This window comes from Pteropus alecto, unplaced genomic scaffold (assembly GCF_000325575.1).
Source record: "Pteropus alecto unplaced genomic scaffold, ASM32557v1 scaffold33, whole genome shotgun sequence".
NCBI classification, from domain to species: Eukaryota; Metazoa; Chordata; class Mammalia; order Chiroptera; family Pteropodidae; genus Pteropus; species Pteropus alecto.
In genome coordinates, this window is record NW_006435762.1 from 4632316 (window position 1) to 4659189 (window position 26874).

General features: G+C 37.0%; 1 protein-coding gene across 4 annotated transcripts in view; it reads left to right on the forward strand.

Moving 5' to 3' along the window:
- The window catches only part of FNDC3B (fibronectin type III domain containing 3B), a 295959-nt gene that overhangs the window by 237472 nt on the left and 31613 nt on the right, over positions 1-26874 (forward strand). For all 4 annotated transcript variants that reach the window (XM_025046052.1, XM_006910837.3, XM_015588553.2 and 1 more), the window contains exons 12-22: positions 119-243; positions 1451-1625; positions 3523-3609; positions 4682-4820; positions 6637-6708; positions 8829-8947; positions 10701-10806; positions 11691-11863; positions 14066-14179; positions 14509-14658; positions 19145-19425. In XM_025046052.1, the coding sequence (XP_024901820.1) occupies positions 119-243; positions 1451-1625; positions 3523-3609; positions 4682-4820; positions 6637-6708; positions 8829-8947; positions 10701-10806; positions 11691-11863; positions 14066-14179; positions 14509-14658; positions 19145-19425 (1541 nt within the window). The remainder of the gene's footprint in view (positions 1-118; positions 244-1450; positions 1626-3522; positions 3610-4681; positions 4821-6636; positions 6709-8828; positions 8948-10700; positions 10807-11690; positions 11864-14065; positions 14180-14508; positions 14659-19144; positions 19426-26874) is intronic.

Sequence of the window (26874 nt, forward strand, 5' to 3'; positions counted from 1 at the left end):
TCTCCTTCTCTTGGTTTTGTTCATCCAAACTGGGAAATTAAACAGTTATTCAAAATGCCCCTTCTTATGGTTATTTATTTTCAAAAAATGTATGTGTGTTGTTTCACTTTTCTTTTAGGGGAAAAGAAACAGTGGTTTCAGACAGTGCTTCTTTGGGAGCCAGAAGCACTGCAAGTTGACAAAGCTTTGTCCAGCAATGGGGTACACATTCAGGCTGGCTGCTCGGAATGACATTGGCACCAGGTATGACATTTTCTTGTCCTTATTTGTATGGTGATTCTGAGTTTTTCTCTCACGTTGTTGGAAAGCACGAGGACACCTGCTGCCTCCACACTGAACCAATTTAAGATTTTCTGGAGAGGGAATCTTAATCAGAGAGTAGAAGGCCCCTGCTGAGGTGACGAATGCCTCTGTGTGGCCTCTTTGCCTTCTTGCAAGCGGTAATGCAAAGGCCCCACTAGGGGTCTCTGAGAACCAAGATGAGGGAAGGTAACAGTGCAGATTTTGAAAGGAATCCTCTTGGGGCTTTATTTTTTTCAAATCATGTGCCTTTTTCTTTCATCACCTTAGCAAGCTACTCATTCCGTTGCTTATTTCAATTATATATATATATTCCTAATACAAAAAAAGGGTTGCTTGGCTGGCCATTGTCGTGAAACTGAGGGCAGATACTCCCAGGATTGGAGAAAATCTGGACTGTCTAGGACAGCACGTCTTGGAGGCTGCAGAAGAAAGACAAGAACAATTGTACAGTGAAGCGTCAGTGGATAGAGATGCTTTGGAAAGACTGTATTTCAGTTGTACTTCCTGGGCACCTCTAGATTACAGGGAATTTATTTTTCTTTCATCATTGCTTATTGAAAATCTTCTTAAAGGTTCAGCACATCATTGGTCCCCAGCTGTCTTTCCAGCCTAAAAAACTTAGTATCAAAAGGTTTTACAGCCCCCTCCCCACCCATGCTAGCCATTGTATTTTTAGAGTCCACTGGTTGAAAAAGGCATAACAATAAAGACTTATATGGTTCAAGAATTTATAAATGATTGGAAGTTCCCATAAACTTTTGAAAAATTGCACTCGTATATATTTATAAATTATTTGAAGGCCCCTTGGTAGCTGTTGCTCATAGTTTAGTAAACATTGCACTATGTTGTGCTTTCTGCTGGGTGCTTTTGGGGTCAAGCAAATTCTTTAAATATATTGTCCTGTAACATGGTCTACTTTGTTCAGAGCTGACCTAAGAAGGGATGGGGAGCTGATGTATCGGCGAATTGAAAATTGTTGTAGAGAATATCACACAAAGCCTTTCTTGCTTGCTGAACCTGTCAGACCCTGAACTCTCCAACTCAGTCAAGTTGGGCAGTAGCCAGGGTTATTCTTCCTCTTTTTTAAAATGCCAAGGCTACTCACATGCTCCTAAATGTGTGTCTCATTGGGTTTAATTCTCTGCAGTGGCTATAGCCAAGAGGTGGTATGCTACACGTTAGGAAACATTCCTCAGATGCCTTCTGCCCCAAGACTTGTTCGAGCTGGAGTCACATGGGTCACGTTGCAGTGGAATAAACCAGAAGGCTGTTCACCTGAGGAAGTAGTCACCTATACCTTGGAAATCCAGGAGGACGAAAATGTAAGTTTTTGCCATTTTTATAACCTTGCGTGTGTTCTGTATAAATCAGTATTGTCATAACTGTAGGACACCAAATTAGAATACCTACATAAATTCAAAACCAAACTCTTAATTTCAACCACTACCACTGCCACCACCAGCAATAACCTGTTCTTTCCACAGTCTTTCTCATCTCAGTGAATGTCATTCCAAACCTTTCATTTGGGAAACCAGAAGCCCTTAGAGTCGTCCTTGACTCCACATATAATCAGTCAGCAAATCCTTTTAAACCTTCCTTCAGAAATTATTCAGAAATCTCACTATTTCTCAACATCTCCGTAGCTACTACCTTCTTACAAGCCACCATCAGCTTACCCCTGGATTATTCTGATGGCCTCTTAAATATTTTCCCTACCTTCACCCTTACTACGCTAGAGTCTATTCTCCACACAAAACTGCATGATCCTGTTAGATAAAATATGATCATGTCAGTCCTCTGCTCAGAACTTCCCCATCTCTGTGCCTTCCTCTCTCTTATTGGAGTAAAAGCCTTCAAGTGCCTACAAGGTCTTCTTACAGTGCCTACAAGGTCCTGTGTTATCGGAATCTTTACTGCCTTTGTAGCCTGCCATTGTAGGCTCACTGAGCATAACAGGCATGTCCTGGCCTCAGGGACTTTACATTTGCCAAGCCTTGTGGCTAGAATGCCCTTCCAGATATCTTTGACTCACTTCCCTCATTTCTTTCAGTCTCTTAATCACATGTCACCTCTTTGAAGAGCCCCTTCCTGACCACCCTGTAAAACACCACTGTCTAATCGAACTTTCTGCGACGATGGAAATGTTTTATAGTTTACAATGTTTAATAAAGTAGTACCTGATCACACCTGACTATTGAGTACTTGAAATATGGCCGTGGACCCAAGGAACTAAATTTTTAATTGTATTAATGTAAAGAGCCACATGTGGGTGCCTTATTTAACCTGCACAGCTATCGAAAGCAGCACTTTACTAAATCCACCATTCTGTTATTTTACTCAGCTTAATTTTTTTGTCATAGCACTTAATACCATATGACATGCTTTATATTTACATACAGTTTTTTTTTTTTTTTTTTTTAAATCACTTTCTCCAACTGGCGTGTAAGTTTCTTTGGGCAGGGCTTTGTCTGTTCTTGAGCAGTGTCGAACCCCTAGATAGTAGAAAAGAAAGCCTGATACACAGAAGATGCACAGTAATATTGGACGGACGGACAGATGGATGAATGGATGGATGATTGAGAATGCTGTGGAATGAATTTTGTATGTTCAGCTTTTAGTGGGATATTTATCATCTTAGAGGATCATGCTTTCCCCATCCACACTGTCCTTTCTTCCTTGACCAGAAGAGGACACTGTGTGGTCAGAAATCTCAGCCACAGTTTATTACATAGCATATTGCAGCTTGGCAGTGAAGACCTCAATGCAAGAGGCTTTTTTCACAAAATTGTTAAATAAAAAAAATTTTTTTAAGTACACACTGCTTTGTCACATAGCACTACTTGGTGGTGAAGTTCTTTGTTTAAAATGCTTATTGAGTAGCCAGGCAGAATTTGCTTTTGAGTAAAGCATATGGTGGCATCTATTTCAAAGCAAATTCTCATTCTCTCAGAGAGCACTGTTTTCATTTAAATCAGTATCACCCCTGCGGTAAGGCTGAACAAACCCAGGAGAAATTACAGTGTGATTGAGTTAAATTTTTACTGAAAGCTAGAGTGCTATCCACAGCACCATGGGATCCTGACACTTTTTTGCAACAGCGGCCATACCTCTGGCTCCCTGGTGATGATGGAAAGAGGCAATATGGAAATCCTACATACGAAAGTGTTTAGTGCCCAGATTTGATGATACTGATGTTTCTTTTTGGCTTTGCCTTTTCAGGATAACCTTTTCCACCCAAAATACACTGGAGAGGATTTAACCTGTACTGTGAAAAATCTCAAAAGAAGCACACAGTATAAATTCAGGGTGAGTCAGTCATTTTGGTACCTGAACTGCTTAAAAAAAGAAGCTGTTTTATGTTTCAAATTGAAACATAAAAAAGTTTTTGTTAAAGTCAATGTATTTACATTTTTAAAGTAACATTTATAAAATGTGTACCATTCTTTAATTTTAAAATCCACTTTGGAGAGAGAAAACTGTCATAATGTGCTGTAATAAATTGGATTACAGCATGGTCAGATGGCCTTACCTGAGAAGACCCAAACCAAATGCGCAGTGTACCTCTTCACCTGCATTTCACACCTTTCTCTTTGATGTTTCTCCTTTTAATCAGATTTCTCTTTTACTCTCCATTTTTCTTTGTTCTTCTGCCCATTTTGCCCCTCAGCCATTTTAATTTTTCTTTCCTGTTCGCACTCCCTCCCCACCTAGTCTTTGCTCAACAACCACCATTAGCATTACCATAGTACTTTATGTTGTAACCAGAAACAGTGCTCTGAAATCAATAAGAGAGAAAAAACAGGATGCTGCAGAGAGATGGTTTCACCTTCCCTTCTCTAATTTCGGGGCCAAATGGTGCTACGTGGCATGTAGTAGTAATGCAATAAACAGCTGTCAAATTATCAAGTGGAGTTTGTGACTATTTGAAGAGAAGGATAGTTTTTGATGTATTTTTTTAAAACCCTTGTTATTTGATGCTATGAGAACACAGCTATACTGCTAACATTTCTCCACAAGGTGGCATTACCCTACTCTTAAACAAGGGAGGTTATTTTATCTGCTTTCTTTCCGTTTCCATGTTTTCCTTCAACAATACAGTAAGAACAAAGTGGTGATACGTCTTCTTGAAGGGGTAAAAATGTCCTTAGCTAAAACTCACTTTATTTTATTTTTAATTATTAATAGCTAACTATGCAGAAAATAAGCACTTGATAAAGAATCACTTATAAATCCGTAGATTGAGACTGAGAGAGAAGATGTGTATGTGTGTCTGTCTGCACAAGTTTATGGAAGCCTTGACCTTGCCATGTTAAATAGTCACCGCTGATTTAATACCTGATTTCTAAAGCATGTTGATGTTTTCTCGGTTGTGTCATAGCTGACTGCTTCTAATATGGAAGGGAAAAGTTGTCCAAGCGAAGTTTTGGTGTGTACGACAAGTCCTGACAGGCCTGGGCCTCCTACAAGACCCCTCATTAAAGGACCAGTTACATCTCATGGCTTTAGTGTCAAATGGGGTATGTTTTGCTGCAGTTGCTTCTTTTTTGACAGATTAAATTTTAAAAACTTACTAATTTCAAACGAAAATTAAAAATGAAAGGACACCATTATTTGTGGGAGTTTTATACATTTGGGATAAACATATGAGAAACATTCAGAGAATTCTACAAATTGGTAAAATAGACAATTTTAAGAGCATCTCATTCTATGATTTTCCTTTATTACATGTTTTTCCTCCTGTGTTTTTAATGTTATTAATTTGAATGGAGTGATCTCCGAATATATATTTCATTCTTTAATAGCTTGCCCTTAAGTAGTTATATTTAATGTAAAAAATTGATTTATAAAGTTAATATTGAAAATAAATTTCAAAATTTAGATCTGTCATTGGAAGTAAATTTTGATGTACAGAATTTTTAAGTTAAAATGAATTAGGAAAACCTTAGTTTTTGTTATCAGGTGTGTGTGTAACCAGAAGTCTTGAACTTCAGAAATTTTCATACTGAAGTTCAGCATTTGATGTTTCGGGGTATCTAGTAGAAGGATACTGCGGCTTACCTGTACCGCATGCATTATTTCAGTGAAATGAATGCCATTAGAATGTTGTTAAACATTCGTAATTATTGTTAGGATGTATATAATTATCACGAATGTCACATAATAATATTGGCTACCTGAAAAGAAAAAAGAAATTTAAAATAAGATTTTACCTGGCAACCATATAATGTAAAGGGAATTCAAAACATAATCCAGTCATTATTGGAGGCCAACCTCTGAGACATATAACTGTTTCAAGTTACCTAAAAATTTAGAGACAGAACTTATTAGATATATATTTTCCTGGAAGAGAGAGATGATTAAGAGAAACTGTAAAAATCTAGATGTGCTTTTTGCCAGTCTGCAAAGCTTTTTTTCTCAGAAAATCCTAGAAAGTTCTGTTAACACTATATACTTTTATTAGCCATATGCTATATTTAACTTTATAATTATTATTTTAAATATCTATTATTGAAGTATGTATACATTAATGGAAATACCGGGAGAAAGGAGAACGGAAGGGAAGTTCCTAAACCTATGAGTAATCTGAGAGTATATTTAAAATATAGAGCTGGCTGACTGATAGAGATGAATTCTCCAAGGTCTTACAAAAATATAAAGCAAGATATTTTTCTGCCTAGAAAAGAAAACCCTCGCAGGCACAGAGTTAGGAGTGGACTAAACACAAAGTGCACAGGGCTCTCTCTGGCAATAAGCCAGAGCGTCTTCCTTCAGCTACCTTGTTCAGTGCGTGTTCTCATTGATCCATGACTCCACTTTTATATCAGTTTCACTTAGGATATAAAATTTGCTTAGTAGCAAACTGATGGAACAGATTTATTATATTTTCATTTTTTATGAATAAATTCTGCACTTCCCTTCATTCTCTATCTCTCAAAAGAATTTAGTTAGAGCTGAGTGAAATAAATTATTTCCTCTTATATAAAAAAATCAATAAATATTAGAGAGCAGGTTTCAGAATTCTCAAAGTAAATTTATTAACATAACTTAGAAAATCAGTTTATTTTTTAAGATTTGCTCATGTTTCACTAAATGCAAGCTCTGACATTTCTAGATCTAAGAACTTTGAATAACTTGATAGTGTTTAAGGTTTCTTGATGTTTTTCTTTCTTTGGTTTTTCAAGAAAGGAATTGGGTGAAATAATATATAAATTATTGTGCCTTTTGGTTAAATCCAGAATTAAGACAGTATTAAGCATTTATGTGTCTCAGTGATATTTACCAATAAAAATCAATACCTTTTCATAATTAATATGACATTTGCTTATTTTTCAGATCCTCCGAAGGACAATGGCGGTTCAGAAATTCTCAAGTACTTGTTGGAGATTACTGATGGAAATTCTGAAGGTAAAGCTTTCTGAAATTGTTTTATTCAAATCCAGTAGCAAGCCCATTTTCTAATACGATAAACATCTATGTAGCAATAGTGGAGAATCATTATTTTTAATGATAACACTATTACAGTAAACAAACCTTAATCACATATTGAGTTTTTCTGTTTCAGACACAGCATCAGAGAGCAGAGGCTGCTTGAAATGTACATTTCTATCACGTTTTAAAATTTTCTGTGTTATTTAAGCCAGGAGTCCTAATCAGTAGAATAAAATTAAGTTTTTCTTTCCCTTTCTTGTTACACTTTCTCTGGAAATTCTTGTAAGCAAAGAGAACATCAAAAGCATTCAGCAGAAAGGATAAGGTGGAGACAGCAAATGAGTTTGGTAATCCGCAAATTCCCATGTGCAGTGATGATAAACAAAATATAATATTACTGTGGGCTAGTGACGAGTGTCACACTTTTATAATAAGTTCAGAAAATGTCTTTCAGTCTTTGTTGTGAGTTCCAACTCAGATAATTTATTCATTACTTCTCATTCATTAAAGTAGGACAATATTGACTATCAGATTTCTTAAAGAATGCCTTTAAAAAAATTCTTAGGTCTTTCTAATAAAATTCATTAGGCTTTAATAGAAAAAATATAGTGATCAGAAGTTTAAAAATGACTTATCTTGCCACTCCAATAATCCTTGTAATCATTAATTTAATAAAAAGCTATACATACATATGGCAAAAAAAGAAAGAGTTACCAGTAACTTTTATAAACAAGCAATGCAGGTGTGTGGCTTGCCTTTTTTTTTTTTATTCTGTACCACAATAGCCACCGGGATCAGGTCTTTTCTTAAGCAAAAAACAGGAGAATTCTTCGAGATGGGCACAGCTATTCATAACACAAAATCATATTCTTTACATTAGAAAACCCACCTACTGAATATGCAGTAGCTCATTGTGAAAAACTAAGTGTATCTTGAATTTTCATGGCTCTCCTGACCACTCATGACAAATCAAAAGTAGGTGGCATTCTCTACTTAAAGTCAACAACTTTGCCAATGCATAAAGTGAGTGATTGATTGAATCTTTTCAGTGGTCCTTGTTCCCAGTCACCTTTGTAGTATAGGTTTTCTAATCAGTAAGATCTGAATGACTGTCTTTAATGTTCCCCTTTCTCTCATGGCCCTGGTACAGGTAACTTAATTGTAAATCTAACCTAATAAGCAGCTGAGGGAATTCCTAGAAGTTATTTAGTAAAATACTATAAAACAGGGTAAAAATATTTTTCCTAAAACAACTTCATGGAGTTGTAAAATAGTCAACTGGAAACAGCATTAGTAAGAGCAGAACAAGAGGAAGAAACATTCTAGCAGCCCATATCTTTGAGGCAAGTAGTTGGTGGAAGCAGCCCCCAGATGTAACCAGAAGTCTTGAACTTCAGAAAACTTCCCAGTGGCATCAGTTTCATTGGGCACCCAGACCCCTCCAATGGCCCAGCTTACTTTCTTTAATCCCAAAAAGTGATCAGATAACTGGGTCACACACTGAGTGTTTCATCTTTAATTTATTGTACTCCTAGCCATTTTTGTCTTTTAAGTGGGGTTTCATGCAGACAGCAGGCCTTTACCCACAAGACTCAGTCTGTAATGGGAGGATTTCACTCACTGCAGCTTCCAGGCACATAAGAGCAGGGAGAGACTCTTCATCAGTGCCCGGACTGACCAGAAACCCCACGGCTGAGCAGCCTTCCCCATGCCCAGCGGGCCCCTGGGGCCTTCTCATGCCAGAACCACTTCACAGCCTGCCCAGCACTGCCTTCTCCTTTCACCGTTCCCTCTATGACAACTACAGGTTTTGTGTGGTTTCCAACATCCAAACCTCAGAGTCAGAAAATGTAATAATGGTGATATTAAGTAGTCTGTCTAGCCAGCAGTACTAAGTATTAAAAATGACTCCATGCTATTTTAATATTTATCTTTGTAAAGGAAATGGAAAAAGAGCCCTTTGGCTATTAAAAAAAAGAAAAAGGAGATACTGGTTTTCATGGAAACCACTTAAGAGCTTTTTAATATAAGTTAATGGTCTATACTATTAAATTTTTACAAAAGGCATAAATTCACATGCAAATCTTGTTTTACAGCGAGTCAGTGGGAAGTGGCATACAGTGGATCGGCTACAGAATACACTTTCGCCCACTTGAAGCCAGGCACTTTGTACAAACTCCGAGCATGCTGCATCAGTACTGGTGGACACAGTCAGGTTGGTTTTGTTTTGTTATGAAAGTAAACATCTTTGGTCAAAGTCAGACAATCTATAACTTCAGAATAAAGTTGCTATTTAAAAATGTATTATGGTAATGCTACCTGCCATGGTGTACATTAGGAAATGAAAACTAGTTTTTGAATTGTGCTTTAGAGGACATAAAAGATAGCCCCAAATGATTCTCAGCTGAATTGTGATATTTTCAGGTACTTTTGTCACTTAGTTATTTTTTAGAAGACTTTGGCATGATCACATGTGATGGTTGAAACTGAGTGTTTTCTGGAATTTGTATTGGCTAAGTAAGGGTAACTTCGGTTATTGCAATGATAGAAAAGCATAGCATTTAGAGTAAAAAGAAGTAGGACTTCTGCACAGCTCTGATGGTAACACATCTGACAATTTTGTGAGATTGTAAAACACGCCTTCCTCAAGGTTCTTTACTGCCATCTGCTGGAAGGTTATTGTAAAATCTATAAGTTTATGTTGATTGAGCTGAATGGCACCTCCTGTAATTTTGCAATGCCCAAGTCACACGACTGTAGGCAGCAGCCAGATTTCTTGTTTTCTACTATTTATGTGACTTTAGACCATCCAGTTAACATGTCAAGAGCCTTGGTTTCAACCATACAGTGTTCTCAGAGGCTCAGAATAACCTAACAAATACACAAGAAGTGCTCTAGAAGTGAAGTAGTTGTCTAAATGACTTTAACTTAGATTCAGAAAAAGGGGCAAGATGGCAAAAAGACATTTTCATTGTAGAGACATTTAACATTATGGTTTATAACCATTAATATTGAGAGAGAGAGAGGTTGAGAAATACAGTGGCTTATAGCCCTGTATTGGGTTGACTTTTGAAGAGACTACCTGCCATTTGGGTGCCTAATTTTGCCAGTCAGTCCATATCCAGCATTGTCTTGAGTTTATTTTCTTTCCTACTTCCCTGTAAAGATAGCGGTGCTGTGATGTGTAGACTGTCCGTACAGATAGACTCCTTGTGAAAAGGAGGTCCGGAGAGACCACTCGATGCACTGCCAGAGCTCTGGAGTGCCCCCCAGGATGGGGTGAATCCATACCTAGGCACGGGTGACCAGCCGGCACTGCCTTTTTGCGAGGCACTGCTCAGTGTGCAGGGCACATCCCCTCTGCACCACTTCCTCTCTGGAAAAAGAATGGGTTTGGTCACACTGCATAGCTCTGCCTTGTTTTCTCCTCTTTCAAAAAAAGGGGTTCAGCTTCCAACCAGTGGCTTTACACAACCAGTTCCTGCAAAAAGAAGGCCTACTTATTTTAGCATAAATAGAATCTGCTGGTTAATGTCAAACTCAGTTGATTAATATTGACTTTATTTGCTTTTCTGCTCTGTATGTGGATGGTTAGCCATTTATGGCACCATTTAAAATTTTCATCCAGCTGTTGTTTTGTGTCCTCTTCTGTCCTCATGAAGGGTCTCTCTAATTTTGGTTTAAAGGAAAATAACTGTGTGTTTAGGATACATAACACTCAGGTCTACAAATCTGACTTCAGAAATAATCATTTTTACCAGTGCCAGATACAGTATATGTCCACATTTAACACACATACACACACACGCACACGCAGATCTCATTACATAAAGAATCATGTGTACACATGCAATGTATAACCCACTTTTAGTAGCATTTACAGTTGCGGGGTGGAATTTGCCTGGAATGTATAGGTCTAATAATTCACAGTAACTAAGAGATGATTCTCTCCGGTGTTTCTCCTGCAGTGTTCTGAAAGTCTCCCTGTTCGCACACTAAGCATTGCACCAGGTCAGTGTCGACCACCGAGGGTTTTGGGTAGACCAAAGCACAAAGAAGTCCACTTAGAGTGGGGTGAGTGAACAAATCTTCACATTGACATGGACAATTTCGACAATTGGAGATTGAATTTAAGATTTGATGTTTTATAATTAAGTTGGAAGTCTTCCTTCTGAAAACCGTCTTTTTTTTTTTTTCTGTTGAAATGTCCATATTCTTTTTAATGTATGTTGGCTTGGGTTTGTATTCTCCCGCTCACTGTTGCTCATCCTCCTATACCTGATGGTGCCACATGCATTCTCTACTTTCCAGAGGGCATTTTTCTAGAAAATGTTTTGTCGTAGCCAGTTTTTTTAAAGGAATTTTTCAACTTTATTCATAAAAAAAAAATTGTGCTCATTTTAGAGATGAAGCCAACAAATGGTTTGTAAGGTAACATCTAATTTCTCCTTGTGTTTGCTGCTTTGTCGTTTGTGAGTCTTGGTGCTTTACAGTATTGATTTAAACTATATTAGCTTTTCTTGTGTCAGCAGTTTATAGCATGTAAAATGGCAAATATAAACCTGCAGAATTTGACACCACTATGTCTAAAATATAATAAAATTTCATGCCAACTTTGGTTCATTTATCTTGACTTAACGTGACCTTTGATTTCGAGTCAAAGAGATTTTCTTCCCTTCCCTTGCAGTAGACCATAAAGAAATTTCCCTAATGGTTCTATGTTTTTAAAATTATTAACATAATTAAATGTACTTGCTTTGGAAAATATAGATAACATCATTCAAAACCTTTTTCTTTTGTATGTCTTCTTTTGGGGTGGGCAGGTGGATTCTTTTATAAGAAAGATACTGAGGAGGGGCCACCTACATGATGTTTTGCAAACCTGTGGAAAATCAAATGTGATTTTTGTCAACTGGATGCACAAAAATAATGTGATGAAAAACATTCTCCATTTCTAGATGTCCCTGCCTCTGAAAGTGGCTGTGAGGTCTCCGAGTACAGTGTGGAGATGACGGAGCCCGAGGATGTAGCTTCGGAGGTGTACCATGGGCCAGACCTCGAGTGCACCGTTGGCAACCTGCTTCCTGGAACTGTGTATCGTTTCAGAGTGAGGGCGCTGAATGACGGAGGGGTGAGTATAAAGTTCTGATGCTTTTGTTTCTACCCTTCTGAGAATCCTCAGCAGTATCTAGCCAACCTTGAGAACCATTAAAGAAGTGTATATAAAATCTTCTTTCTGAATTGATATATTGTGATTTCGTATTCCCAGCATTAGAAATTGTGTTTCTTAGGTCTTCATATCATTCTGTTTAGAGTTTAAGGATAATAAGAACATTGCCCTTTTAATGCTTTTGGTAGTTTTAAAAATAATTTCCTATTCACTCATTGACTCTATTATCAGTTATGAGAAATTAGGACTATACAATATTCTTTTATCATATTGTCTAAATTACTCAGTAATGTCTCATATTGGTTTTTAAAACAAATGAGGCAATGGCTAGTGAGACCACCTTGTTTTCGTTTATTTCAAGTGAAGCTTAGAACTCTCTGGCCTTTCCTTCTATGGTTCCATTTGGAGTTGTAAAAGTGTGGGCTCTGAGAGATTGAAAATATATGTCTGTGTGTGATATCCACAAAGGTGTTTGTTATTTGTTGCTGCTGCTGTTGCTGTTTTAAAATTGCAAAGTGGTGTGGATTTGGGGGAGATTCCTAATGAGAAATACATGACTCAGAAACTAGGGCTTTTTGGTGTGTCAAAAGATGGGTAGAAACATAAAAGAAGGCAGGAGGGGGTCGATAAAGCACATTGCCTCTGAAGTCTCCCAAAAGTGCTAATGATTTGTATAGATGAGTTCCATGCAAATTAATATATGTAGTTAATAAATGATAAATTTTAAAGAAACTCCAACTAACAGTGACATGAAGTTGACAGTGACTTTTTTCTAATTCTATGTAGTCTCGTTTAAGCATTTCAGAAGTAAATTGTGTTTTAGTCCATTTCATGTTAGCCACAACTGACTCAACATTTCTTCTGAAGATCTCAAACTTTTAACAGGACCTAGATTTCTTTTACTTCCCCATCAGAAAACAATTTCAGACACAGCACAACTTTTTAAATTAAAATAACAACGTAAAACTAAACGATAAAAATATATTGGTGAGAATATAAGAAAGTCTGTGCACCCAAACTTATAACCATATAAGTAAAAAGAAGATGAATGGATGCTGATGACCACAGATGCTACAAAAACTTTATTTTATTTTTGTTTTTGCCCTTTTCCCCATCAACTTCTCAGGGGATCTCCACCCTAACAAAGACAAATGTGCAACTCCTGATTTGAGTTTTACTTTCTCTCAGCTTTAACTAATTTATGATATAAAGAACTATCTTTAGCCTTTGTTTATTCCTGTTAAGTTGAAAGTTAACCATATATTTGACTTTTAGTCACCTTCTAAGATCCATTTCAGAGAGCTTCTCTCCTACCCGGAACCTCCCACCCCTAACCCAGTATGTTTGCAAGTTGTGTTGGAAAAAATGTGAGAGATTTTTTTGTGTGTGTGGGTTTTTCTTTTAAATCTTTTTTTGCCCATTTTGAATAAACATGGTCACATACTTTATTAGTCTGGAATTTATTTTATTCTTTGCACCATTCTTTGAAGTATCACATATTCCACTATTAAAATGAGTGATTTTGATTCTCTTGAGATGTTTTAAATCTCTAGTGGCAGTTGGCTCTGAGCAGTGTTGTCACTGATACTAATATAAAGAAAACAAGAGTGCGATATAAACCTTCAGATAGTTGAGATGGTGGGGATATGCTTAGAAAATGTTAAAGGAACATTAGTTTTCAAAATGTAAAATACCAATAAGTCCTTGGAATAAGTACTTGGAATTTGATAACCAACAATTTTAAGTAGATTGTTATGTATGAAAAATTAGACTGCAGTGAACATCTGACTTGGTGTTCTTTGATGTCCTATGAAAAATGTTAAAATAGAACGCTTATTGTGTCAAGAATCAGCAGGTTTTGTTTCTGATGTCGTAGTACAGGAAAAATGTTTAGTAAACCAACTTTCTAATTCTTTTGAGTAAAAAGAGTGTACAAATATAATAGACACTTACCACTCTGAGAATTTATGTAGGAAAAAACCTTATACACATTCAGTTGAAAATGAAAATGACATTAGGTAATATTTTTAATCAATTGTATTGACAATAGTATTAGCTTAGCCGTTATTTGTTTATAAGCTTATATGCACATGTATGCATGAACACATACACGTGTGTGTGCACACACACGCATACAAGCATGTGTGTATTCTTCTCTTTCAGTATGGCCCCTATTCTGATGTCTCAGAAATTACCACTGCTGCAGGGCCTCCTGGACAGTGCAAAGCACCTTGCATTTCTTTTACACCTGATGGATGTGTCCTAGTGAGCTGGGAGGTAAGTCAGACACATGTTCTGCATCACTTTCTGTTTCTTCTACTTTATCTGCCCCCAAATGCAAGTTAGGAGAAACCTACAAAGTGAAAATTTACACGTAGGTGATTTTTACACACTAATTTCCCTTGGCACTTGCTAATATCATTTAGAGTTGTGGAAATTTTACTTGTCAGAATTGAGATGAAATTGAGTATCTCTTTCATGCTTTTCTTTTGTATGTATTTGAAATATCCTGGGGTATGTTACTGTCTTTCCCAATTTAGTTAGTCAAACACAGACATCATAGTATTTTCTTGTTGAAGTTAAGTACCCAAATTTCTGCTTTCTAGAGTCCTGAAAGCTCCGGTGCCGACGTCTCAGAGTACAGGTTGGAATGGGGAGAAGATGAAGAATCCTTAGAACTCATTTATCATGGGTCAGCCACCGGCTTTGAAATAAGGGATCTCTTGCCCGCTGCACAGTATTGCTGTAGACTACAGGTGGGTTGACATCACTCAGATGTTACTCATAAACACTGGTGTTCTGTGGAAGACTCTGGGAAACTTACTCAAAGGCTCATGACGGAGGCTACCAGGAACGACGATATGGGGAAAAAAATGTCTTTATGAATTTGTTTCGGTATTTTACAGTTAATTTCTGCTTCTCTAAGAAGTCCCGAAATATAAGAACAAAACCAGATTCTTTCTACTTCTCATCACCCTTGTATCTTGCTTGTTTATCAATTCACTGAATATATGACTGAATCCAAGGCAAAGGTATCACAGCTCCTTAGGGAAGATTCCTCCTGTCTGAATTCCTCTAAGATGCACATTTCAGTGGGAAAGTCACTTAGAACTGGCAAAAGACAGAAAATGTATATACCAGCTGTTAAACGGAGCCACAGACAGAGTAATTTAGACTAGTCTTTGTTAGATTACGGGACCCACTTGCCACTTCTCAGTGACTGTTAACAAGGCTGGTTACCTGTTAGCTTCTGCTTGCGAGTCCAAATAGAATAACATCGAGGACAACTGGCTTCTAGACTAACCCCTAAAAGTGTGGGTTTGCTTTATTGACTTGGATAATTTTTTCCCTCCTTTTTATTGTCCTAAAAAACAGGGTTATTTATTTCTTTCCATTTGTTCGGTACCATTTCTTGAGCACTACTTGTGCCAGAATCAAAGGATGTTCAGGATGATCAAGAGGAGAGATAGAAAGATTAATCAGATATGTTTCTTGACCTTGAAAAATTCTATCTTTGTACACATTTAGATTTAAATAGATGAAGAAGCAAAGATACCAGATTTAGGTTTCCACCTGATTTAAGTTATAGATCAAATTGCTTATCTCTGGCCTCTTTGGAGAAAACATTCCTTCTGTTAAATTCTGAAGCCCACTTTATCATAAACATTTTTGAATAAACTCTTGTATTATACAGCTTCCTTCCTTCTCAAAGGGAGCACCTGGGACCTAATTAACCCCTTGTCAATGACTCAGGGTCATAGCACGTTATCCAGTCTTTATAATGGCAATGCTGAGTCATTGGGAAAAGGTTAAATTATGTGCCACACTCCTGGAACAAGGCAGGATATAAATAAAGAACTGTCTGCCACCACAGGAAAGAACTGCACTATGCTTTTTGACTTTGGGTCTCTCTTTAAAATGTTCTTCTCCTCGCTCTTTTCCTTTCAAGTTACACGCTGTCACTTAGCATTGACTTCCCCAAACTGCATTCATTGTAAAAGATACACTGATAAGACTAGAGTCTGCATGGTGATTATGCCTCCCCGTTTTGACGGTTAGAAGTAGAAAGTATTTTCAAATGTCTATACCTCTTTGTTATAAAATGAGTCAGACCCTGTGAAGGGGATAGTACTTTTAAGGCCGCCATTGCTATGCTAAAGAAGTATTGCGAGGAAAAGGGTCTCCCTAATCTATATTGATTTCTTGGTACCCATGGACCATATATGAATTACTGTCATTTGACATTACTACAAAGTCAGGTTAAACGCAAATATTCTTTTGAATACTTGGCACTTTAAAAATTAAATTATTATAATACCTATACTGTGTTTCATAAAAATTGGGTGAAACTGCTTGGTTTGCTCTGGAATTTTTGAATTTTTATATTCTTTCTTAAAAATATTTTAATTAATAAGTGCCAAAGTAATTATGTTCACATGAAGCATATTGTATATCATAGGCATTACTTTTATTTAGTAAAAGACTGGTAATAATAAGTCTTATGAATCAAGAAAGCATTTTCCATAGAATGAAGCTAGTAAAAGAAAGTGGAATCCTAGACTAGAAAAAGAACATTATTGGAGAAATTGGTAAGATTTTAATCAGGTCTGTATGTTATTAGTACAGTTGTACTAATGTTAATTTCCTGGATTTGATCATTGTATAGTTTTATAAGGTGTTAATATTGGGGAAAGCAGGGTAAGAGATAGGGAAATTTGTACTATTTTTACAGCTTTTCTGTAAATCTAAAATTAGTTCAAAATAGAATTGTTATTGTTGTTTTAAGTAGGAAAAATGCTGTTTTGTTCTTGGTTTTCCCTATGGGAAAGAGAATTAAAGCACTGACTATTGATCCGACCTTATGCCAGGATTTTACATATTAATTTAATTTTTACAGTCCTGTGAATTAGGTGTTCCTGTCCCCATTTTATACATATAGGCTCAAAGATATTAATTTGCCTAAGATCGCAGAGTTAGAAATAATGGAGTCAAGATCTGAACTAAGCTCCAACTCTAAAAACTCATTCTTTTCCTTATATTATATGGTGACATAAAGCTTTAGTCAATATGAACATTGAGCTTCATTATGTCTTATTTCTCTGCCCCGTGATAAATTTGTGTCAAGAAATAAATCTCTAAATATATACTCTTAAAATAAATTGTAACATTAAAATTTTACTAAAAAGTTGAAGTATTGTCATGAAGTAAGACTAGATATGAAAGAATATTACTATAGAGTTTCAAAAGTGATTTAGTAGCAAATGGATGCTTTTAGCTTGCTTCTTTGAAATGAACACTAATATACAGACATTGCCAGTTTTGTTTTGAACTTTGAAGAGCTCAGACTACTTTTTTTTAAGTTTTGTAATTTGTCCTCATAAGCTCTCCTCTGAAGTAAATGAGAAAGAACTAAGTTTTAGAGTACGTTCAGTTTGGTAAGAAGGCTGCAAAATGGTTTTATCAGTTAAAAAAAAATTTTTTTTTAGTAACATTCATTGAGTATATACTCTATATCCAGTAGTATTCTAGTTTTTAGAGATACAACAGTAAACCGGAGAGATAACTTATCCTTATGGAACTTATTTTAATCAGGGGAGTAATTAAATGAAATATATACCATGCTGGTGATAAATGCTGTGATGACAAAGCAAAGAAGGGATATAGAAACTGTAGGAAATAGGGGGTCGCAGGTGGGTAACTTGACTGCAGGTTTCAATTTAGTGTTCAGAGAAGGCTCATTGAAAAGGCAACACTTGAAAGGCCTGTAGGAGCTGTGCAGAAGTCAGGGGCAAAAGCTTTCTGAACAAAAGGGGTAGCAAGTGCAAAGGCCTTAAGGTGGGAGCAAACTATCCCTGTGGAATAGCACAGAAGCCAGTGTGGCTGGAGTACAGTAATTCATGGGAAGAGTAGTGGCTGATGAAGTCAGAATGTGATAGGTTTTCTGGGAGGGTGGTGATGGTGAGCACATCAGCCAGGGTCTTGTAGGCTATTGTGAGGACCTCATAATTTATCCTGAATATGGTTGGAGGCCATTGCAGGGGTTTGCGTCGTAGCACTCTGCTTGCTATGAATAGAGACTGTTCATAGCAAGGGCTGATACAGATACCCGTAGGAGGTTATTACAGTGCCCAGATTGGACTAGGGTGATACAGGATGTGCTAATGGCCTGGATAGGGATATGAGAGGAAGATGTCCAGTGAAGACTCACGGATATGGCTTGAACAACCTGAGTTTGGGAACAACTGTAGGAGGTAGTGAGGTTTTTTTGTTTGTTTGTTTTTTGGTAAGGAGGGATTGAGAGGAGATAAGCTGTGTGGACACTTGAGTTTTAGATGCCTATTTGAATTTCAGGCAGAGATACTCAAAAGGCAATTAAATACAATAGGCTAGCTTTTAAGGCAGAGGTCCAAGCTACACAAATAAATTTGGAAGTAGGATATAAATGGCATTTACCCCCTGAGACAAGATGAGATCTTTAAAAAATTTAGCAGAGATAGAAAAGAAGAGTTGTCGGAGGCCAGAGCCCTGGTTGGTGCCCTCCAGTGTTGAGAAACGTGAGTGATGAGTAGCAACCAGCAAAGTGATCGAGAAGGAGCAGCAGATAAGTAGAAACAAGAATATGGCTCCTGGAGACCAAGTGAGTGAGTATTTAGAAGTGCGATGAGTGATGTGGATGTCAGCTATTGCTAACAGGTAAAGTCAGAAAGGGCTGAGAATTGACTTTAGATAAGAATTTTATCATTCATATGGAAAACAGTAGAGATCTTTTCTGAAATTCCTATTGGTGGTCCAGGGCAGCACCAGAGTTAAAGGTCAGATTACTGAATTCTAGTTTCAGCTTTGCTTCTAATTCTGGAGCCTGAGTTATTTAATCTGAGTTCCCTCCTCTGTGAGAGACAGAGAAGGATATTTGGCATTTACCTGAGAGGGTTGTTGGGAAGATTGTATAAGACAGCATATAAACTGCAGTGGGCTATGCAAATATAAAGGATTATTTTTAAATTATTTTTCATAAAAGATGATGATGGCGATGTCATCTTTTGCTTTATTAACAGAAAAGATGTGATTGTCATTTTTTGGAAAGTGGTAATTAGGTTAAAGTGAACATTCTCTAGCATTTATTTCTACCTGCGTTTCTGGAGGTAAATCGCATATTACTTTAGATTTATTTAACAGTACCTAACATGGAGGCATTAGAATGTACAGTTGGGTAATGTACTTTGTCTCGCTGTTGTCTTTTAGGCCGTCAATCAAGCTGGAGCAGGACCGTACAGTGAGCTTGTCCTTTGCCAGACACCAGCATCTGCCCCTGACCCTGTCTCTACTCTCTGTGTCCTGGAGGAGGAGACCCTCAATGCCTACCCTGATTCACCGTCTGTGTGCCTTGTACTGAACTGGGAAGAGCCGTGCAATAATGGATCTGAAATCCTTGCTTACAATATTGATCTTGGAGACACTAGCATCACCGTGGGCAATATCACCACCCACATTCTGAAGGATCTCCTTCCAGAAACCACCTACCGGTAAGTGCAAGGGAGAAGTAGTAAAGCTGCATGGATACATCAGCACTGAGGCTACAGACCCTTCAGGTTCTGAGAGCCAAATGGGTGAATTCTAGCCATTCTTAATTCATATTTTTATTAGTATATTTATATTAATAGAATATTTGTATTTTTATATTATTAGTATAGTTACATATTAGTATATTTATATTATACTAAATGCAAACTTGGCTTTAAAACGTATTGCTTTATACTTTATGATTTGGTTATAAGTGTATACAATTTCACCTACCATTTTAAATCAGTTCCCCACCTTCTGTGGATACCCTCTGTCCTCACCATGTTCTTGCCCACCTCTAAAGCAGGGCTCTGCTGCTATTCTGATTCCACAAAAGCAGACACAGTATAACAAAGAATTTGTGATGTGGCTTTACTCAGGATTTTACAAGGAGCCAGAGAAAGAAGTTACATCACACACCGCCAAGCAAAACTCAGTTAACATCTGCATCCTTTCTTTCTCCATTGTTCCTGTCTGGGAGCCAGCCACCTCACCTTCTCACACATCTTTTTCTTCAACATAGCCTCTTAAAATTTCAAATCATTTATCTCTCTTTCCAAGTTATCATAGCTCACTCAAAACAAACAAAAAATTAAATGGTTTCTCAAGGATGTAAAGGAGAGCATATATTCAGATTCCGGACATCAGGTGTGTATTTAGGCAAGTTACTGAACCTCTCTGTGTCTCAGTTTCTTCTTCTATAAATGAAAATGAGATTATTTACATCATAAGCATATTGTAAATAGTAAACAAATTAATATGAAATGCTTATATAGAGCCCAGCAGTATATAGCAAGTGCACAATAAATGTGCATTGTAATTTTCGTCATCATTAAGATCACCTTCCAACAAAACTGCTTCTTGGGGTGGGGCAGGGGAGTGAAGGGGCAGGCATATAAACTTGCTGCTAGAAAAGGATTTATTATTTCATTTATTTTTTTCTGCAGTGTTATCTAGTTTGATAGCATGATATACAACCTTTTTTTTTCTGCAGAAGCTGAAGAAAGAATCAGCTAATTATTTGTAAGATACAAAAGTTCCATCCTGCTATATCATATTATCTCTGGTTTTTTCTTAGCAAATCTTTTGCGAATAATTCGTCTAAGTGTATCCATTTTGCTTTTCAAAACAATGACAGGGAGTTTTTGTTTTTTTCTACTCTTTTTTTCTTTTAAGAAATCTCTTTTGGGCACCGTGCTGTATACACTGTAGGTCTACAGTACAGTGACAAACACTGTTCTTGCCCTCAGAGCACTCACAGAGTTGGGGGACACTGAAGTAGCAACCTAAGATAATAGGTTATTGTGCCATCACAGGCTAAAAATAACACTGTGGACACAGCCCTGTTGACATTTCAAAAAGGAAGACCTAGGTTTCAGAATAGTTAGGATGGTTCAAAATTGTATTGGAAATAGAAACAGAATAAAGGGGCATATAACTTACATGGATGAAGAGGCAGCCCAGGGACATTCTTCAGTTTTAGCCTTTTAAGTCAATCTCAGAAAGGCAGTCTTCACTCTTGTTTGCTAACCAAATGCTAAGTGCCTCTTGTGTCCAGAGCACTCTCACCAGGTGCTGCAAAAATACAGAGATGATTAATCCCAGACCTCGACCTCAGGGAATTTCCCCAGTGATGTTGCTCTAAGGAGACCTGACCATGAGGTATATCTCTGGGGAAAAGTGACCAAATAAAAGTCATCTCCCAGCTGTTTCTAAAAGACCAGATGTCCAGAAGGATGTTCTTGGAGGAATGCTGGTTTTTATTAGTCAACATATAGTCAAATGACTTCTGGAAAGATTTTTAGAGCTCAACTGAAGGAAGCTGAAGTACGGAATCTTTGCTTCATGATGAAATGCCAGTTACAGTGGAAATTATAAAAAGTATCTTCCACATGTTAAAAATTTTCTCAGAGGATAATTCTGTTATTGAGAAGATGAAATGGTTTAGTAAGGTAGGGACTGTGGAAGAATGAACTGAGATTTAGGTAATTCCTCAAGACTCTATTTTAAAAGTATTTAATGGATGTAGCATAAATAATTCAATTCAGTATTAATATGCAAGGCTAATATATTGAATTGAATGTGGAAAGTCTCATTGGAAGAACGTCACCTCTTAACCTTACAGGATACCTTGGAAGATACCATTTTAGACAAATTGCATGAAAATTGAATAGCTTTAGAAAAAACAAGTCATATTGTCTGTTCTTGACCCTCCTCCCAAAAAAAGATTTAGCCTTCAGCCTTTGCTGGTCAATGTAAATAAATTGGATGTTTCATATTTAAGAAACTAAAATTATTATATATAAGAACATCTTTATACGGCTTTATACTAGTTTCTATAGTACAGTATCGGGTACTCTATAATAGAACTCTTGTCAACCATGGTCTTGTTTCTTTGTTTCAAAAACAACTGCAGTAATTATAGTGAAATACACAGTGAGTATTTCAAGGAACTAAGGGTGTAATTTTGGTCCAATCAACTTTTACCTCACTCTTTTCTGACCCATAAATTGGTTAAAATATAAGTGAACAGATCATGATGTTCTAGATAAAAATGTAGAATGAAACATTTTAAGTAGGCTATGGGGCTTTGATAAAGGACTTGTTTCTTTGGTTTGACTTTTTTTTTTTTTTTTTTTTTTTTTTTTTTTTTTTTTTAACTTTTCAGCAGTTACAAACTGTTCTCACACTGAGTTTTTTCTTTGTCTTGTGGGGACAGAAATGTGAACCTCTAGCAAACCCACTGACGCAAAAGAGGGTTTTTTAAAAAAACTAGATCCATTACTTCTCCATTGTTGCTTGCCAAAAAAAAATAATAACCATTGGCCTCCTGACACCCTATATGGAATTTGGTTAGAATTACAATGCTGCTTTGAAAGGGATTGCTTTTAAGTTTAGAACTGAGTTTGAAATTGAGTTTGTTTTGGTTTGAGGATTAAAAAAAATGTTATTGATAACAGACGTAGCTTTCCTTTGCATGCTCCCAGCCACACAGAGTCATAGCCTGCAAACAGAGAAACAAGAGTACATGGTGTCACCCTTCTCAGTGCCCTAGCTTGAGCATCTCCAATGCCAGGGCAGTGGTTCTGGCATCTAATCACTAGGCAGTCCATCCCACTTGTGAATAACTATTTTGTTAAAACCTCCCTATATCTAAAATCTACACAATTGACTCTGGACCTTCTTCTAGAACAGTGGTTCTCAAACTGGTTCCTGGATCAGCATCGCCAGCATCACCTAGAAACTTGCTAAAATGTAAATTATCAAGTCCTGCTCTACACCTACTGAAACAAACTCCAGAGGTGGGGTGGCACTCCACGCTTTCAGTTGCCCTGAAGGATATTTTGGTGTAAAAGTTTGAAGCCTCTGCCCCAGAGCATTGATTCTTCATGGTTAATTATGTAAGAATTACCTGGAATGCTTTTGCAAACCATGGAAGTCTGAGTCCCACTCCTGTAGACTGTGGATTAGTGGGCCCTAGGGGGCGCCTGGTCATCATTGTCTTACCACATCAGCTGTCTGCTAAACTTAAGCACCTTCACTTCACTCAAATGTCTTCACTAGCATGGGTTTTCCGTAACCCCCTCCATCCTCTTCACTGAGTGAGTTCTGTTTCCTGATGGCCTCTTTAATGAGTAGTACCCAGACCTTCAGGAATTGTCTGGCTGGCTCAAAGAAGAGCAAGACTGTTACCTTACTTGTTTTCCAAATGGAGCAGTTAGTTTAGTAAGGTTTACCTGAGATTACTTTTTTTGGGGCAACATCATTATATGTCTGACTCACACTGAGTTGGCAAACAACTAAAGGTAGATTTGTTTGTTATGCTCATTTATGCTCTTTCTGCTAGATAAAATGGAGATGAAAATAACATTTATTGAGTCTTTACTCTATGTCAAACACTACATTAGCCTGTCAAGAAGTGAGTCATAAATCATTTCTTCCTAACAAGATGAGATGGGCTTTATTAGGAGACAAAGTCTGAGTGGTTCAGAAGTAGCACACTGAACTCAGACAGCCTTGACTTCAGCCCTCGGTCCCTCACTTATTGTCTGTGTAACCTCTGGAAAGTCAGTTAAGTTCTCTGTGCCTCGATTTTCTGATCTACAAAACAGGGATAAATAACTTTAGCTGTCTAATCGGGTTATTGTGTGTTTTAGATAAGATTTCAGGCACTTTGTATGGGACTTGACACATCGTAAGTAAACACTCAATAAGTTATGTGTTACTAAAATTTGTTAGAAAAGAGGTGAGCTGGAAAGTGGGTCATGACCAAATTATAGGTAGAAGTGTCTGTGGAAATCTAGCATCATCCTTTAAGCAATGGGAGACATTTGAGTTTTATTTCCGGTCAAGACGGGACACACACACAAACGTCTTAAGTGCCTCAAGACGGAATGATGACACCATATCCAAGGAGCTGTCAGGAGAACCAGCTTGGCTGGCAGCAATGCTGAATCTGAGCCACTCCAGTTACCCTTCTAGGGGGCTTTTTCTGAATAACTTCACTCCGAACACATCTTTTTCTCCAAAGAGATTTTCTATATTAAAGCTACCATTTTATATTTCTTCAGAAGTTATCTGATGGTTATTCTTTTTATTCATATTTTTCTCTCCTTAGTTAGATGATTAGTTGGTAGATTGGTAGGGATGGGAGTATGAATAGCCTATCTTTTGTTTCTTAGGCCTCTTCTACCCCAATCTTTTGTGGTGGAAGTGAGGCTATCCTCCCGGCCCTTCCCCTCTACACTTGAGACGTCCTGAGTACTAGGGTGGTTAATCATGACTGAGAAGTCAGCTTCCCCAGTTGAAGAAGGTGTGTTTTGAAAGTCGTCATTCTTTCAATACATATAGTATCGGAAATTTGATTGCGTGTGTGTGTGTGTGTAGCGCACATTATGAAGGCTATGCTCTTCTGAAGCAGGAATCTATTTGGCATCTAGAATTAGACCGTAAGTATTTAAATAGTGGATTTTCAATAAAAATTTATAAACAATATGCTTCTTAATTTGATTTATTTAATCAGTATTATCAGTGTATTGATGGATATTGTAGACTCCTGGACACTTGAAGAGATTTTTCACATCATTTTGGCCAAGATAGAGTTTCTCAGAGTTATATTATTTCCCTAATTTGAAAAACAAAATTTTGTTTTTTGTTATACTTAATTTGCAGAGCTTAAGATTTCAGAAACTGATGTACAATCAGTTTCTGAATGTATGTTAAAACAAACAAACAAAAATGATTAACATGTTACTTCAGCCAATAGAAAACTTCTCAAATTTGGGTTTGGATAGTCTTTAATTAATTTAATAAAACTTGAAAGTCTATTTTTTCTGAGATGAATTCTTGGACTTGGACTTGTTGCTTAGGTGAGTGTTTGTTTTGCTCATTAGTCCCAGGTTAGCTGACCCTGAAATTTGATTATTTTCACACACTGCATTTTTCACCTCAAAACAAAACTTTTAAACTACCTACTTTAGTCCTTTTTCTGCTTTCTCATCGTCCTAGGCTCAGAGTTCTTATACGTTTACCAGAATGCAAGAAGACATAGCTTCTTTTCATTTTCTCAGTTCCTTCTGTTTCAGTTTCCAGTGTTAACTTCATCATTGGAACTAACATTAGTTTGGTGCATCAGCTACATGGAAAAATGTTTACCATGCATTTTTACTGAAACAAAAAGTGTGTTTTTGTAAAAATGAGGATAAGTTGAAGTGAGTGTTTTAAAATTTGGGTAGTTGATTTCAAAGGCCAAAATTATTTTAAAAATATAAAAATATATTCGTTGACTATTTTAAATGTCTGTTTCATTGGCAGAAGGCAGTTGTTGAGCTAAAATTGTAGTTTGAATTAAAATTATCTTTTGGTTGGATTGGAAGCTGTGGGTGGTCTAAATTATGTTAGGAGAATATGGTATGCCAGAATGCACAAAGACTTTGAACTGAAAAAGACCAGATTCACACCCAGATCTACCTATACCCACTATGTGGATCAGTGCAAACGACTGAACCTAGCCATCCACAGTTCCTTCGCTTGTAAAACAGACAAAGTAATTCTTCGTGGGGTCAGGATGGAAATTCGAGTTAATGTTGTGCATGTCAAATCTAGACTTCAACACCTAGTAGTCACTGTGTCATTTAGGGTGAGTTATTTGACATCTCTGAGTTTAACTGCAGTTTTCTCATCTCTAAAGGCAAGAGAAAATACAAGTTCCTACTCCATAGCACAGGCCTTGGACAGAGCAAGTTTTCAATGTTGTTTGTTGCGGTAGTCATTGGTGGTCTTCGTTAATATTTTCATGAGTTCCCAAGTTCTTTTTCTTCCCCTCCCCATCTGTGGATGGTTTAAAAAGAAGTCTTCTTAGCTGTTGCTGGGTCCTTGGCCATAATTTAGAGGAAGGAAAAGCATAGATGATATCAGCAAGTTACTCAAATTATAAAGTAAGATGGTGGTGATAATGCAGCTAAAATGAAGACTATATGCATGTGCACCCAGCACAGTGCCCTTCCTCATGGATGCTCAACACATTTTCTTTGCCATTAGAGAGAAATGCTGGTCACAAAAGAAGTCATAAGAATAGTAATTCCATAAACTAGCCCTTTAAAGTTTACCAAAGTGCTTTGGCCACCTTGAATCTTTTGTTTGTATAGTGTATAGAATATAAAATATTAGAAAATATAAAGTGTTTTCCATATTCATTATCTTAAGTAATCCTGTTTTTAAATGCAAAGATATTGCTATCCCAATTGTATAGTTAAGAAAACTGTAACTTAAAGGTGTTAGATAATTTCTCCAAGGCTTCACTGCTGAAAAGAGTTAAAATGCTCCCGTAATATTGTGGTGGTTGTTGTCTTTAAGGCAAAGACTACATGCCTATCAAATACCTCTCAATAACAGGTCAGAGAACCACAGAGTACAAACATTAAGGAACCCAGTTCCTACCAAAATACTATAGAGGCCATGGGGAAATAAGTAAAATTACAAAAGAAATAAAAAACTAAATCTACATTTATTTTGCATCTCAATAGTTGGCATTTTATAAAATATTTTTAAATTCTTAACATAATTTAGATCTCTTAGTATTTTTTTCTTTTTGAGCAAAACAACAATCTTAAGCAACCCATTACCTCACTTCCTTTTGTTTATTAAAGTAGCTAAGGGCTGTTTGGGCTACACAGAGCAAAACCTGAAATACAAGGTGAATTTGGCTCTGGAGGACTGTGGGCAAGTGGATGGAAGAAAGCTTCTTGGCCTCTGGGCTCTAGGAACCCCTGTGCCTAGAATAAAAGGAAGGAATGGAAGTCTGGACATAGGCATTAATGTTAAACCTTGGAGGTGAGGAAGTTCGGTTACATCATTGAAGAAAGACTGAGACTTAATGTCTGGCTTAATTCCCTTTTCCTGAGAAGGGAAAG